The sequence below is a fragment of the Dermacentor andersoni genome, chromosome 6 (genome assembly GCF_023375885.2).
Source record: "Dermacentor andersoni chromosome 6, qqDerAnde1_hic_scaffold, whole genome shotgun sequence".
Classification (NCBI taxonomy): domain Eukaryota; kingdom Metazoa; phylum Arthropoda; class Arachnida; order Ixodida; family Ixodidae; genus Dermacentor; species Dermacentor andersoni.
In genome coordinates, this window is record NC_092819.1 from 104,152,276 (window position 1) to 104,167,810 (window position 15,535).

A 15,535-nucleotide genomic window follows, 5' to 3' on the forward strand; every position below is an offset into this window, starting at 1 on the left:
CCAACTTTCAACTACATAGTACTGAATATTATAAGTACTTGTTTATTTAGATATAGAAGAATATTATTGCAGATGAGAATATTTGTTCTTATTCACCGATTCCTATGTATCATATCCAATCACAGATGTGGGATTTGTGAGATTAGAGTTGTTTACGTAGACAGTTCTTTATTTAGAAAAAGAAAGTACTTGGTATTGGTGTTTCCAAGTTTTAAACTTCAAGATTAACTGTTTTCTACAGCGCGAGGCCCACTTGATCTCCCATAAGTACTTTTAATATAGCATATGTTCTTTTTTTTTTTTTTTGAAAGCATCGAGATGATATTTCACAGCTTCGCTCACCGCCCTGGCGGGTCTCCGTTCTCGTGGAAGAAGACTGTCTCGTTGTTCCAAGCGAACGTGGCGTTCATGAGGTACTGCAAAAAGACGGAGCCATTGACGGGCACCATGGCTGGACACACGCCGGAGGTGTTGGGACAGAGGTCGCGATGCATGTTGTGAAGGCCGTATGCCATGGTGTAGATGGATTTCTTGACGAACTCCACTTTCGTGTCCTGTTTGTGACCTTCCCGGAGGTCTTCCTTGCCTGGAACGTGGGACAAAGCGAGGATTACAATGTCGAGGTGGGGCGAAATAAACAAATCAGTCCACTGAGGTGAAACTTTGAACGAGTAGGTTGGCGTTTAATATGAAAGCAGCGCAAGGGAGAACACGACGCAATCATAAACATAATGAAAAGTGGTTGCTGGTTAAAAAAAAGAAAACGCACGTGGAAACGGCTACGTCTTTCTCACTTTCCTAACGTGCGAGTCACTAATAAAAGCCGACTTGAAAAGCGATTATGTGCATGTGAATTGAAAGCTACTTGACCGATCGACACCAAAGTGTGTCCATAAAGAAACGACTGTCGGCGCTATAAAAAAATTAGATAAGGTTTACCTCAGGGCAGCATACGCGGTCCACTTCTGTTTATTATTTTCATAAATCATATCGTAAGAATACATACCTCAGCACAATACGTAATTTATGCAGACGATAGGAATTTATATTTTTTTTTTCAGAAACGAATGCTGATAACATCATAGCATCTGCAAATGACACATTAAACAGACTACACGCTTGGACAGTAAATAACACACTATTTATCAATTGTGACAAAAAAAAAAGCTGTTCGTTTCAGGGTCAAATCTACATCATGCAAAATACTTAATTCCCTAAGTTTAAATAATGTCAGAATAGAATTTTCCTCGCCTGCAAAGATAATGGGTGTTGTGTTTCACTAGTACATGTGCTGGGAAAACCGCACATATTACATAAGAAATAAACTTACCAAAACGGTAGGTATCCTGCGAAATGTCAGAGCATACTGCCAGAACAGCAAAAGATTGTTATATAACGCTCTATTCTCTCCTCGTCTGCGTTACTGTCATCTAGTCTGGGTTACCGGTACCAATAAATTGTTGCACAACTTAATCATATTGCAAAAAAATGCAATGCGTTGCATTGCAGGTTTGTTGTACAATGTGCACACGTCCGAATCATTTCCCAAATTTAACGTTTTAAAAATCAGAACCATATACAAATATCACCTTCTGACAGCTTTTAGGACCAAATTAAGTCCAAACGGCCACCACGCTCGCACTTTAGCAAATTTAACTCTTAATCACTCCTCACGCTTAACAAGGCATACCAATTATTGGTATATCCCCCGGCAGCGAACTAATTATAGACTGCAAGTATTACGGTATTGACTTAAGTAGGTTTGAACAAACAGATGAAACTTTACGCGCGTTATAAGAAAATTCTATTTTAGCCATGATATCATTATTGTTTTTGTACTTTGTGACGGGAAAATTATTTTGAATTGTTCTGTGTGAGCGTGGTTCCGTAGCTGCTTTTGTAAGCAGTGGGTGGCGGAGCTAGTCAAGCTTCTATAATGCAGTTTTTTTTTCGCTATCCTCACCATTTAGGTACATTTCTGATATGTACTGATGTGTAAATATATTGCAGTAAAGCAATCTCAATCCAAATCTCCATGTCTCCAGCTCGCAGAAGGCTGTTCTCGGTTATCTGCCGAGATAAAGATTTCAGCGTGTTCGTGATAATTCTGCGTGCATGCAACGCATCACTGGAAAACACCAAATACTGAGTCATGTCTGCTCCTAATGCATTTTTTAAATGCGGAACACAGTTACTGACAGTTAGAAATGCTCCGTTATTAATGTCTGTCCAGGCATTTCAGCAGACAAGCCGTCTGTCGAGTGTTCGCCGCTGTGTGCAAGCAGCTGGTTATGTCTACTGTTTCAATGGCCGGCTACTGATACAACATACAACACTGAGAACCAGAAATCGCGTTTGCATTAGGTTGCGCATTCGGATCCCGCCGCTAGCTACCCCGTGGTGAGGTCACCGGAGCTGTCATCTCGCGCCGTAACGTCTGTGCCGAGAGGAGAGGGGGTTACGCCGTGATTAACTCAGCGCCATGTTTATCCCCGCACTTCAAAAATATGAGAACACTCGGGCGTAGCAATTGCCGACACGCATCCGAAAAGACAAGCCCGCCTGTAGCTACGGTCATCGTTTTCTTCCTCCTCCTCCTCCTCCTCCTCCTCCTCATCGTCACAGCTATACAGAGAAAAGCGTCTCCCAGAGGATAGGGACAAGCACTAACCGGTGCAGGTGCGGTTGTAGCGAGCCGAGCCCGGACCGACGCCTAGGGAGCAGTTGAAGCGCACTTCCCAGAATTCCTTAAACCACGGGTTCCGCACGTTGCTGAACGGGTTCAGGCCGAAGTAGTAGCGGTCGAAGTCGTGATCGTAGTTGGCGTGGAAGCGGATGGACAGGCTCCCGACGGACGCCTTCTCTTGGTTCTTCACCACGTCCTGGCGGTCGGACCAGCCATCGCTGCGGAATGGCAAGCCAAGATAAGGGTGACCAGCAAAAACCATGCACGCACATTCTCGCATCGTCAGAAAAAGAGAGAGAGAAGGAAGGAAGTCCTTTTTTTTTTCTCTCCTAATAAATGAAGTACACTTTCGCAGAAAGCGCAGAATTATGCATAGTTTTACAGACTTACACCTTACAACAACGTCCAAAATTCTCAACTTGGAAAAAAAGGAACTGTGAACACTTTAATAGTGCAAGTATGCCCACAGCACACAAGAAAAATGATTGCTTACTTCTGCTCAGGCAAACAGTCATTGAAAAGCGACACTTTTGCTAGCCTATTTATGTGCTTAACTGCTAAGGATGTTCAGTATTAAGTATCTTGAGCACTACCATGATTTCCAGGTGGGCTTGCACAAATGCCTACATACTGAACCTGAATGACTCAGGTATCTACACAGAAACTGACAATGTACAAGCAACCGTTTACCCACCCTAAGTTGTGCAATTACTCTGTGATATAGGAAAAGCTCGAACATCATACCCGTGATTTATTATTTTTTTTCGCGACACATTTTTATCTCCAGGAGGTTTATTGCATCGTATACTTTTTTTTAGCAGCTTTAGGCGACAAACAGCATTGGCGAACTTTGCTTGCTCGTACAAAGCCAACGTCTTGCTACTAATGAAGCAATCTTTCGCGCGTCGTATTTCGTGTATTATCTGAGAACCGATGACTGGCCTCGTTAATAGACCTTGAAAGAGTCAGGAGAGCACGTTGTTGGGCGAGTCGGTCGTACATACTTAAGGAAGGGAACTGCGCTAAAAAAGACACGGACGAGTAATGCGCCCGTCCATGTCATTACTCGACCGTGTCTTTTTTAGCGCAGTTCCCTTCCTTAAGCTTGAAAGAGTCAAGCGATTCAAACCCTTTCAGTCTTAAATGATGGCTGAAATCTATATATATATATATATATATATATATATATATATCGAACTCGGACAAGATATATATTAACATGGCGCAAAATTTGCAGTAAGAATTGGGGGCATGTGGCAGGAATAGTAAAGTCGCATCTTGCCACCTTCAACAATTACAATAATTAATTGATTACATACTGATATATTGATATATCGGTGTTGTGCTTTATTATGAAAAAAGTTTAAATATTTAAATATTTGTTACAAGTACACGCGCCAACTATTATCGGGTTGAAGGCCTTCTGACGCAAGAAAGAACACGGGTTTCTCTCGTCAGACTTCTCGTTCGTCAGACCTTGGCGTATTCTGTAAGAGTCCACCTAGTGGACACGTCCATTTCGTCTGCTGCTGAAGTGCTAAATGGCTGAGCCACCTGGTTGCTGCGGACGCGAAGCCCAGCCCAGCCAATCAGAACTTCAACAGCAGACGAAATGGACGTGTCCACGAGGTGGACTCTTACAGAATACGGACTCTTACACCATACAAATACACACTGTCACCAAATTCCTACAAGTGCATCAGTTTCAGCGAATGGCTTTTGCTGAAAATGCCGGTGCACAGAATGTAGTCGAGGCGTTATAAGAGATGTGCAAGACCCAACTGTCTGAAAAACATTCTTAAAAAAGTAAAAGAAACGCTTACTCATAGACAACAGTATGCTAACTTAGGCTGTATAGTACACGATGAAATTAAGTGAAATAATAGTGCCAGAGACAGGGCAGACAGAAGGAAACGGACGAAGCGCTGAAGCGCTAGTCGTATAGCCCTGCACGAGTGCAAACCTCCAAACACAAAAACTCGTCGCAAATCCCCCTCAATTCGCGGACAATACCAACCAAACCAGACGTGCACAAGTATAGAGAAAACATGAAAGCATGGCGACAGGAATGGCGAACCAGCTCGACATAAGATACATACAAAAGCGAATAGCCGTCGGCTCCTCTCATCATTTATGGCCGTCGACACGTGTCCAGTAGTGGCTCTGTTAGCGTTGTGAATTATTTTGGGGAAACTAGTCTTCCAGCGTTACGTTTGTTTCGTATTAGACGGCGCTTCTGCAAACGTTCCCAGCTATCAAATACGCGACAGGTACAGGAGACATTTCCTGTACAGCTGCCGCCAGGCGCGTTAAAATGAAAGGTTTTGGCATCGTGACTACTGTGATGACAACGCACATGCATGTAGTACATTCGAAGCACGTAATAGAAAGCCCCGGAAGCGGCACGATTGTGAGGCAAAGCAATCGAAAACAACAGCACGCGATTGGACGTCACGTGATACCTAGCTGCACAACTGTAGTGGAGCACGCATGTTGAAGCATGGCAGAGAAAGACGAGTGATCTCGGAAGTTATGAATGGTCAAAAGAGTGGCTGTTCCTCCGGTGATTGTTAGCAAGGGCGCTGAACGCCCTGTGTGTGCATGTGCGTGTGTGCGTGTGTGTGCATGTGCATGTTACGACTGAAAGCCAACGTAAGAACGAAATCTGACAAACTAGCGCGTGACTTTGTTTGTCGGCGTGCTTACTTGCTTGCTTCTCCCAAGGCGGCTGCATTTCGATGGGGGCGAAGTGCAAAAACGTTCGTGGTACTTAGATTTAAGAGCACGCTATATTGAATATGCACCTAAATCTAAGTAGATGAGCGTGACAAATAGCACCTCAGAAGGTAAAATTTATTCCCTGGTCTCTCAATACGGCGTCTTAATAATATCGCGGTTTTGGCCCGTGAGACCCTAGAATCTAATCTCTAATCTTTGCTTGCTTGCTTGCTTGTTTGCTTATTCGTTTACCGTCACTTCTTTGTGTGGTGCTCTTTGCCCGGAAATTCCGAGCCAGGCCGAAGACCTTCGGACCCCTTATGACATCTGCCCACACATGCTCACGCGGAAAATAATGCGCGCACGCACGCACGCACGCACGCACGCACGCACGCACACACACACACACACACACACACACACACACACACACACACGCACGCACGCACGCACGCACGCACACACGCACACACGCACAAATTATCGCGACATAGAAAAGGAAACGGACGAATAGGGAGGAAACAGAAGCTCAAAAGAAAGAAAGGAACAAAGAAAGAGAGTAGGACGCCATTTTGTGGAGGCGGTATGAAGGCAAAGAGGGAAAGGGAAACGTTCTATCAAATCTACCACGTAAGAACCACGGAACACAGAGGAGGAGGAGGAGGAGGAGGAGGAGGAGGAGGAGGAGGAGGAGGAGGAGGAGGAGGAGGAGACGAGTTATTGGAAATCTCGGCTATCTGGCACATATTGAAAATCTAGACCTGATCCGCGCGCACATCTCACCCTTCGGAAAAAACACGCGCTCTCCTTGGCGCACGCGAGGTGCGCAGAGTTCGCAAGGAGCGCTATGCCGCCGACCAACCTGTACGACTGCACAGAGGAGGCCCGTCGATTTATTTGCGTTTCGTTGGCTTGGCACCTTGACGCCGAAGAGAAAAATCCCTCTCGACAGATGTGCGGGTTGCGAGGGAGAGGACTTTTTTCAGTTTCGAGAAAGATCAGACGATCACAGAGCGCAGACGCAACCAGCATACGCCAGGGCGAAAGCAATCAAAGAGGAGTACAGTAAAAAACAAGGACATAAAATAGGAAGCCCAAAAAGAAACAAAAAGTGGTTTCAGTAGAAGCAAGACTAGGTATCCCCCAGCTAGATCCCCTAATTTATCGTTGTGCCTCGAAAAAGAACAATGGAATAAATGTGACTCCCTGAAAGTCCGCATACTTCTCTATATTCGACGCACGGAATAAATGTATGGCTATATAGAGTAGTCCATACCGGCTGCCTGTGTTGCACGATAGCTTTCGTTTTTTTTTTCGTTTTTTTTAGGTTATTTCATTTCGGCTTTGGTATGCCTCTGTTGTTTGTTTGGGAAATAAATATCGAATGGCTTGGTTCGATAAATGTCAATAAATATTAAATTAGATGCAATTAAATGCGTGAGAGGGTACCAATGACAACATCCCCGTTGACGTCTTTTTCTGTATGTAAGCCCAGGCGTTCTCTATAACGAAAAAAAAAAACGGCCGTGGCTTAGCTTGGTTAAGCCTGGTGATTGCGAAGCAATGGTGTGGTATTCTCGGATCAGCTGGTAGTATGGCTGGTGGTAGTCTTGGGTTATGCTAGTGTTACGGCTTACAGTGAATCATCTAAGAGGAAGTCATCCGTCGAATCCGTGTATGCCATAACTCATAATTTCTTCCTTTGCTTCTGCTGTTTCCACAGAGGAGGTTGCACGTTTTCGCCGAGCTGCATACTGGGCACGCCGCTTAGAAAGTCGTTCTTCTCGTTCTTCTTCCGTCTCCGTAGCTCGCTGATGCTTCCTCTTTGCATTCTGCCGAGCTGCCTTGTTCGTAGGCACCATCGTAACATCTGGCTGTATGACTGCCTTGGCGAGAGGAGCGGAGCTGTTTTATACAGCTGGTGTGGCGTCACTCTGACCGTAGCGCCCCTGGTGAGAGGAGCGGGAGTTAGGCCGCCGTTGGTGGCTACCGCCTCGTCTCGCAATGGCGTGAGATGGGGCCCCGTTTTTACACAGCTGGTGTGACGTCACACCGACCGTAGCGCCCCTGGTGAGAGGAGCGGGAGTTAGGCCGCCGTTGGTGGCTACCGCCTCGCCTCGCGACGGCGTGAGATGGGGCCCCGTTTTTACACAGCTGGTGTGACGTCACTTTAGGTCACGTGGTGTGACGTCACGCAGCGAGGTCACGCTAAAGTTCAATGGTGCCTACCACCGCCTCGCCACGGAACGGGCTGAAGTGCGACCTAAAGTAGTATTGCTTCGCAATAAAAAATACCGCACGTTCGTGTATGGCGCGTGACTTACTGTGTCAGGTTACGCTAACTCCCAAGGCTAATTGATGGTCACTTATGAAGTTTGTGAATTGAGTTACTCTCAATTGCCTGACCGCAAATGTTCAGAATAGGAGCTATGGTGACCGTACTTGTCGATTGCAACGAGAATGGTTCTAATAAAACAGTCCGATTCTTGTTCTTCTACAACTGGACGAAAGTGAATGCTCGTTACAAACCAACCCAGCTTGTCGAAGTTATGCGTTGCCTGGCACCACGTAGGCCCTCGTAAGAAAGCTTCACCATGTGGAGGTCAAAGCCAATCAATATCAATTATTTGTTCTCGAACAGCCCAAACTGCGAATGCTGCCACGTGCCTGAGACACTGCGGGATATATATCACTTGCGACTCGTCTATAACTACTTGCGAAAGCCGCAGACGCCGACACTAGCAAGTGTTGGAAGGCAAACGCTATAAGAAGTTGCTTTTCCGGGCCCCTTGCATAACACCACAGCAGACTTTGCAGAACACTGGAACAAACTCAAGACTTTAGAGAAACCACGGCGTTACGCGGTTTATCGTATATACGCATCCCTCCTTTCTGTCTTCATGGTCATCTTTAATCATTCGTTTTTGTCTCCTTTACTCCTTCCCTGTGCAGAGTAGCTGGTCAGAACATGCTAGCTCAGGTCGACCTCTCTTTGTTTACTATATCAAGTTTTCTCTCTCTCTCTCTCCCTCTCTCTCTCTCTCTTATTAGACAAGTGCTCTTTTCGCGAGCATAAGTAATTTTGGCTCGTCCGCACGTAATCAGCTGCAAGATAACTTTCGCTGCGCACTTTACTCGAGTGGTTGTCATCCTCGCCTCTGAGTGCAAGCACTCCAACCCTGCTTAATTGAAGAGAACCTACCCTGCGAAGTTTGGATTATTAAAAAATGAAACCGTTACTGTACCAAGAACTCCCATTTCATTCTTTCATTTTGTTGTCTTCGACGCCAACGCTAACCTTAACCATCGCGCGCAAGATACATTTTATATATCTTTCCTTCTGCTTTTTGTTTTCAGGACTGTCTGCAATTTTGATAGGTCCATGAAACTTTTAGTACAGATTTAATACAGGTAATACAGTAATACAGATACTGGAATATTGATCCACACTGGCTTTTAGGTCGTACTGCATTGATACTGCACCGAAGCAAGCATAGAGCGGGATAAACACGCTGCCATGCCTATGAGCAGGTTGCAACTTTCCACGCTACAAGGATGATGTGCTTCTTTTATCGGTCATTTTTCGTCGTGCTTATTTTCTTATCAATTTTAATCTGTCTCCTCGCTACAATTTACAGAGACGATCACACGGAAGCGTGATAGCGCACGTTGATCAAAGACCTTTAATAGATAAAATAATTTTATAATGCCGACATCACAAGCCATCGCAGCGGAGGGCGACGAGGGCACTGTTGCAGTGTTTCAGGACAACAAACTTGGACAAGCGGCTGTATCCTGAAGTGATCTTTATAGTGCTACAAGTGCTACTGTGCCGAGCGGTGTTAGTGACCGACTGTGATTGTGTATCTGTGCTTCCTTTATTTCTCCCTACCTACTTTCCTATCCCCAGCGTAGGGTTGCAAGCCAGATATTCGCCTCTGATTAACCTCCCTGCCTTTCCCCTTTCTTCTATCTTTTTAATCTGTCACCGAACAAGCGACGCTTTGTTCCTTCATCCAGTACGTTTATATAACAATTTCACGCATAAGAATGACAAGCCCAAAGTCGCGTTTCGTGCGTTGGTATAGCAACGCACGAAACGCGCCTGCCATTCCCGGATGTTGAACGTATATTAGCGAAGGCAGCCAGCCGGTCAATAGGAGACAATGCTTACGAACGAAAAAAACAGTCTCAGTAGCTCCGAGTCAGTGACTGCGTTGACATTTCTGACTATGGCAGTAACAGTAAATGTGCCAAGTTGCTTGCCATATGTTCATCTTTCTTCTATCGTCATCGTTACCCATCATGCGCCTCTTTCTTCCCTCTTTCTTTCCCTCTTCCCCTTCCCCCAATGCCGAGTAGCTGGCTAGAGGAATATACCTCAGGCCGACCTCCCCCATTTCGTATCATTAAACTTCTCTCTCTCTCTCTCTCTCTACCAGAGCTAGCAGCTCGTCAGAGCGGTTAGTAAACTCTAGTTTATTAATGAGGCATTTCCAGTGCCCCACTAGAGGAAAAAGAAAACATATCTTAGCACAAGGGCGTTGTGAGTTCACTCGACAACGCCGTAACCACCGATGAATTTTACTGAACAGTGAATCAACTTGGCTGTGAAGGTTGAGCACCGGTGCGGTGCCCCATTGGTGGATATTAGGGTGACTCGCGAGTGGGGACACATTCCTACATAGGTGGGGGCGAGAACCCAGTAAAGCTTTCGCCTCTTGCTTTACCTAGCGGCACAGAAACGTCTCCTTGTTATCTGAGCATTCGTAGTGGTCGAGGCTCACAGAGTGATGCAAATATATTGTATTATATCTGAAAGAGGAGGAAAGACAACTTGCGAACTTGCTCACAATCGTGCACCAACAATATTTTTTTTGCTTTATTTGGTTACGCAAACTACATGATCTGAAAATACGTAATAACGCATTTAATACCATTGTCTGTGGAATTGTACAGAAGCAGGACGTCGGTTACCTAACACATAGATAAACAATCGAATCGTCTATCGTTGGAGAGCCTACTTCTATTTGCACACCAAGGCAAGGTTGTGCCCGGAAACATAAAAATACGACGTTTTCTACGGTTTTAGCGATCGCGAGAATACCCCGACATGGTAACTGCTATCGAGTTGTCTTCATGCGAGATTTCTCCAAGAGCGGCGACGCACTGCCACGTTGCAAGCTCGCTCATTCATTCATTCATTCATTCATTCATTCATTCATTCATTCATTCATTCATTCATTCATTCATTCATTCATTCATTCATTCATTCATTCATCTCAGAACTAAGGTAATGGAATCATGGTGTCAACGTCCTGCGCTTGGTTTACCTTCCTAACAAAATAAATAAATAAATAAACAGGGCAGAAGTCATCGCAGGACGGTTGTCAAAATCAATCCATAGATTCCCAGCAGACCTGCTCAGATACAGTGACTGTGTGCCAATACTCGCCGTAGACGGCAAATGGAAACAGCAGCGATCTTAAGACTAGTTCCAGTTCTCTCTAAGACGCCAAAGTAGACAGCTTCGCGACGATAGCATCGTCATCAAAAACGATGCAGGCTACTTTAGCGTCAAAACAAAATGGTGGCTGAGCCGGACACTTCGAAACTCGACGGGAAGGTCGTCTGCGCACAAGGAAACGTAGACACTGTTTCCTAAGCCCTTTATGTAAGTCACATCGTGTTTTCCATAGGTTCGCAGGCGCAAATACTTAAAATACAAAAATAATGAGTGCTTTTCTCAACTTTTTCTTGTCGCCACGATGTGGCGCCACGTGACACAAGCGTCTTCCATGCGTCTTCCAGACGGAACGAAACGCGCTCCATTGCATGACCTCGAAGCTGTCTGGGCTGTCTGATTAGCTGTCTTAAGTAGGCTGCCTCCCATGCTGGCCAGAATTGGAACTCACCTAGTATGCGCTGCTGAGGGCACTTTTCCGTTAGCCGTCGCGTTAGCCGTCGCGTTAGCCGTCGCGTTAGCCGTCGCGTTAGCCGTCGCGCAGCTTCGCTGCGATCTAGGAGGCCGCGGGTTACTTCTATTGGTTAAGCGGAAGCTTTAGTTCGGGCCAAACTCCGACGCCGCCTATTCAAATACGTGTAAAACGCAGAAATGTTTTTCGGAGATAACTCCGGAGCCAAGTTTAATGAAATTTGCAGCATTTGAGAGAAAAAGTTAAATTCTAGTCACAGTTGAAAGGTTTTCGATTAATGGGCTGAACTTTTCTTTCCCAAAACTGGAAATTCGTAAGTGCGAAAAAAACATAGAACGACAAAGTTTACAAAGCCGCAACTCTGCACGAAGAACACATATCACAGTTCTGTTAATTGCATCCGTCGGGACATCCAATGTGGAAAATCTTGATATAATAATTTAGATCTTACTTGAATTTCTTATAACGGTTACAAAAATTTTGCAAAAGGGCTACTCACATATTTATGGTATACTTGAAAGCCGTGTACAATACATCAAATTGGTCCGCTTTCGAAGTACTATTGACAGAATTGACAGAATTACGATATTATTTCTCATTATTTTTCAGAAATTTCATAGTTTCTTTTTCTGAAAGTTTGCGATATTCAGCAATTTTTATAAAAAAAGGTCGAACGGCCTAAATAAAAAAATTCGCTACTAACACTCACTAGATTTTAACCTTTTCTTTTAAATGCCGCAGACCTCATCAAATTTGGTGCGGCGGTTGCCGAGAAAAACAGTTTCTCCATTCCCATGTATTTAGATAGCAGCCACCGAGCTAATGCTTTCTCTTAATGCTATTAAACGTGTGGGTTCTGCGCTGTTGCACAGCTCCAGAGATCGGCCCGCGTTACAAGCCACATTAATATCTTTGCGAGGACGCACATAGCCAAGTGGCAACAGGATCAGCTGACAGGGTCAGGTGATCCTGTTGCCGGTGGCCGTCACCGTTTACACCGTTTCCCGAATATTCCCAGCTTTGATTACATTGTATCCGGGATCGTGCCAGTCTACTCGGCCATACAGCCGACCGCGCAAAGTGCGGTGACGACCGAGGGAAGAGCGATTGCCCAGTGGCAGTGCGTGGAAAAATCAGAAAGTCTCCACGCGAAAGGTCACGTTGAGAGGCTGAAGCTATTGCATAAAGTGAACAGCGAAAGCTCGGACAAAAATAAAAAGAAGAAATGGCCGCGCATACCACGGCCGTGCTCGGAGCTCCGAATATAAACGACAACACCGAGAGTGATTCGTGACGTCACCGTCGGACGCGGTTTTCAAGGCGATGTTGTCACAAATAATTGATGACCTGCAGCAAGTGCTGTTTCGGGCAAACGCGTCTGTGGCGAGAACAGATGCACAGATCGTATATGCTACAGACGGTCTCTTGGCTACGCTCTTTGTAGCTTTGGTCCTTCTCGGCCAAGGCGGATATGCCGTGAAGCGTGCACGTGCGCGTTACGCAAAAACAGCAAACTGTGCAGCAGCTATCATCATCATCATCATCATCATCATTTCTAAAGTATCTTCATCTTAGTGCCCTGGCTCTGTCGTTCTCCCAGACCCTTTCAACAACATGGAATGAGCAGGCCGAGTCACACCACTCAGGCCATTAAAGTTTCTCCTCTCTGAATTTACCTGTAATCGGCTTCGCTGGAGCGACGAAAGTGTGCCGGTTCGGGAGAGACCGCTTGTAGTGCTTTTGTGCATCCTCCCGCGTGCGCTCAGCACACACTCTATTCCTCTTTCCCTCCTTCTATTCCCCATTTCCCTTACCCGTAGTGTAAGGTAGCAAACCGGATGCTCGTCTGTAGCATAACTGCGAGTCGGCCTAGTTGGAACAGATTCATCTTAAAAGTTTTTGCGCGCAACCAAACAGGGACGAAGAAGAGCAGCAACACAAGGACGAGCGCTTTCTAACAACTGGTTTTATTTTTGAGGAACCACCTGCTTAAATACCCACAGGTCTGCACGTCTCTAGTTGTCCTCCCTGACTTTCTCGCGTTCTCTCTCTTTCTATCTCTCTCTCTCTGAAGCCGGGCACGTGAGCACGGGAGTGGTTCTGTACTCACCTGCCGAAGAAGATGTACTTCCCGGCGACCCTCAGCCTGGCGGTGGCGTTGATGAGCGCCTGCACGGTGAATCCTTCGCAGAAGCAGACCACCACGCGGGCAGTGCCGAACTTGTCGATACTGCGCACTACTGAATCGTAGTCCTCGTCGTCCGCATCCGTCGGTATGGCGTGCGAGTTGGCCACGCAAATTCCGGCGTCCTTGGCACGACTGGTGAACTCGTCGATGCCGTTGTAGCCGTAGTTGCCTGCGCGAAACCAAAGGGAACAGAGAAAAAATATTAAATTATGGGGTTTTACGTGCCAAAAGCACCTTCTGATTATGAGACACGCCGTAGTGGAGGACTCCGGAAATTTCGACCACCTGGGGTTCTTTAACGTGCACCTAAATCTAAGCACACGGGTGTTTTCGCATTTCGCCCCCATCGAAATGCGGCCGCCGTGGCCGGGATTCGATCCCGCGAACAGCCCAACAGCAGCTCAGCAGCCCAACACCATAGCCACTGAGCAACCGCGGCGGGTAAAGGGAACAGAGAGTCACGGTCGGTGCCCAGGCATACTTCGGTCACGAATTTATGACTGTGTGTTCCTAAGTATTCGACGTTTCCATATTTTTCTTTTCTGAAAACACGGCGCAACCTTCGCAGGCAAGAAAAATGTTCAACTTGTGGCACGAATATTTCGGTTCACGTCGTCATAATTAAAAAAAATTGAATTGATTACGGATACTGACCTCTTGTAGACTATGCGTTACATCATGGAAAGAAGTGAAATACTTGTTACAAGTAAGGGTGCTGGTTACTGTTATGTTGAGGGCTTCTGATATAAAAAACAACACAAATTAAAAGCAGCGATAATGAGCAACTTGTCCAACTTGTCAAACATGGTAGTGCACCTCTTAAAATAGCGTTGCTTTGCATTACACCACTTAGGGAAACGTATATAGCATTGACTGCGGACAGTCGAATGGTCCCTTTACTTTCGGCGCTGCGTTAAAGATCTTTATCTTGTCAACAGTAATCAGATTACTTAAAGGTAAGTTACGTCTCCATATGGAGACACAGGGACTGAAACGACCATAAGTACCGTGGGTGGTTGTAAAAGAGCGCAAAAGAATGAATAAACCTGTAAAAAATTATGCACAACGAACGCAACGTTGCCATCTAACGTCTAACCGAAGTGAAGATTTTGTGCTTTGCTTAGGTGTCTTTTTTTTCTGAAGGTAACGAAAGGTAACACTGAAGGTCGTTGAGGCCGCGTCCATTGAAGACGCAAATAACTGAGCTCGATTGAATCGCAGAAACCATGAGCTGGTCCATTCATTCATTCATTCATTCATTCATTCATTCATTCATTCATTCATTCATTCATTCATTCATTCGTTCGTTCGTTCCGCGATCAAGAACAACGTTTCAAGGTCTAGATATCAGACAGCAGCAGCACGCCAAATGGGTGATTTATAGGCTAATATGCAGCTAAAAGCAGAAGTATTCGGCACGGAGCGCCGTTAGAAACACGGCTACATCGACACACGCAGTTTCTGCATATTTCAGCACCCCTATCGCTGTACTGAAGCTGCAAGACTGGAAAATCAAGAAAAAAGATATTCAGTAGGAACGCTGCTCACCGCCAATTACATTTTCTTACAATACAGATAAAACACAAGTGGTAATATTTTCTTAGCCTCCCTTGCCCATTTTGGAGTGCTGTTGCTGACTGCTATGTCCTCGCTGAGAATTAAAATAAAATTTCACGCCTTAACAAGGACGCATATGCAATCGTGTCTTAGTTCATTCGAAGTGAGTTATGCTGAACCAAAATTCTACAGCTCCAGCGGGACGAAGCCGGCTGCGGTTGGGAGGCCACATTTAGTGACGCTTCCTTCGTGGTGTCCGAAGCTTTGTGCTGACGCTGTGGCGTGGGAGTGTATTAATGCGATTAGCCATTCTTACCCTACTTCTGTCAAGGCGTCTTCAGCAATACGGTGCATCGCTACGTTGTTTGAATGTCAATCGCATTGATATCGACAGTCATAGTAAGAAGGTCCTTGGCGAAAGTTTTATACGATTAGAATTTTTTTTTAGCT

General features: G+C 45.6%; 1 protein-coding gene across 1 annotated transcript in view; it reads right to left on the reverse strand.

Annotated features, from left to right (window-relative positions):
• The window catches only part of LOC126522689 (metabotropic glutamate receptor 5-like), a 402,455-nt gene that overhangs the window by 42,047 nt on the left and 344,873 nt on the right, over positions 1-15,535 (reverse strand). Inside the window, exons 7-9 of the mRNA XM_050171464.3 lie at positions 13,451-13,697; positions 2,672-2,904; positions 343-586 (exon numbers count right to left, since the gene is read on the reverse strand). Of these exons, the coding sequence (XP_050027421.2) occupies positions 343-586; positions 2,672-2,904; positions 13,451-13,697 (724 nt within the window). The remainder of the gene's footprint in view (positions 1-342; positions 587-2,671; positions 2,905-13,450; positions 13,698-15,535) is intronic.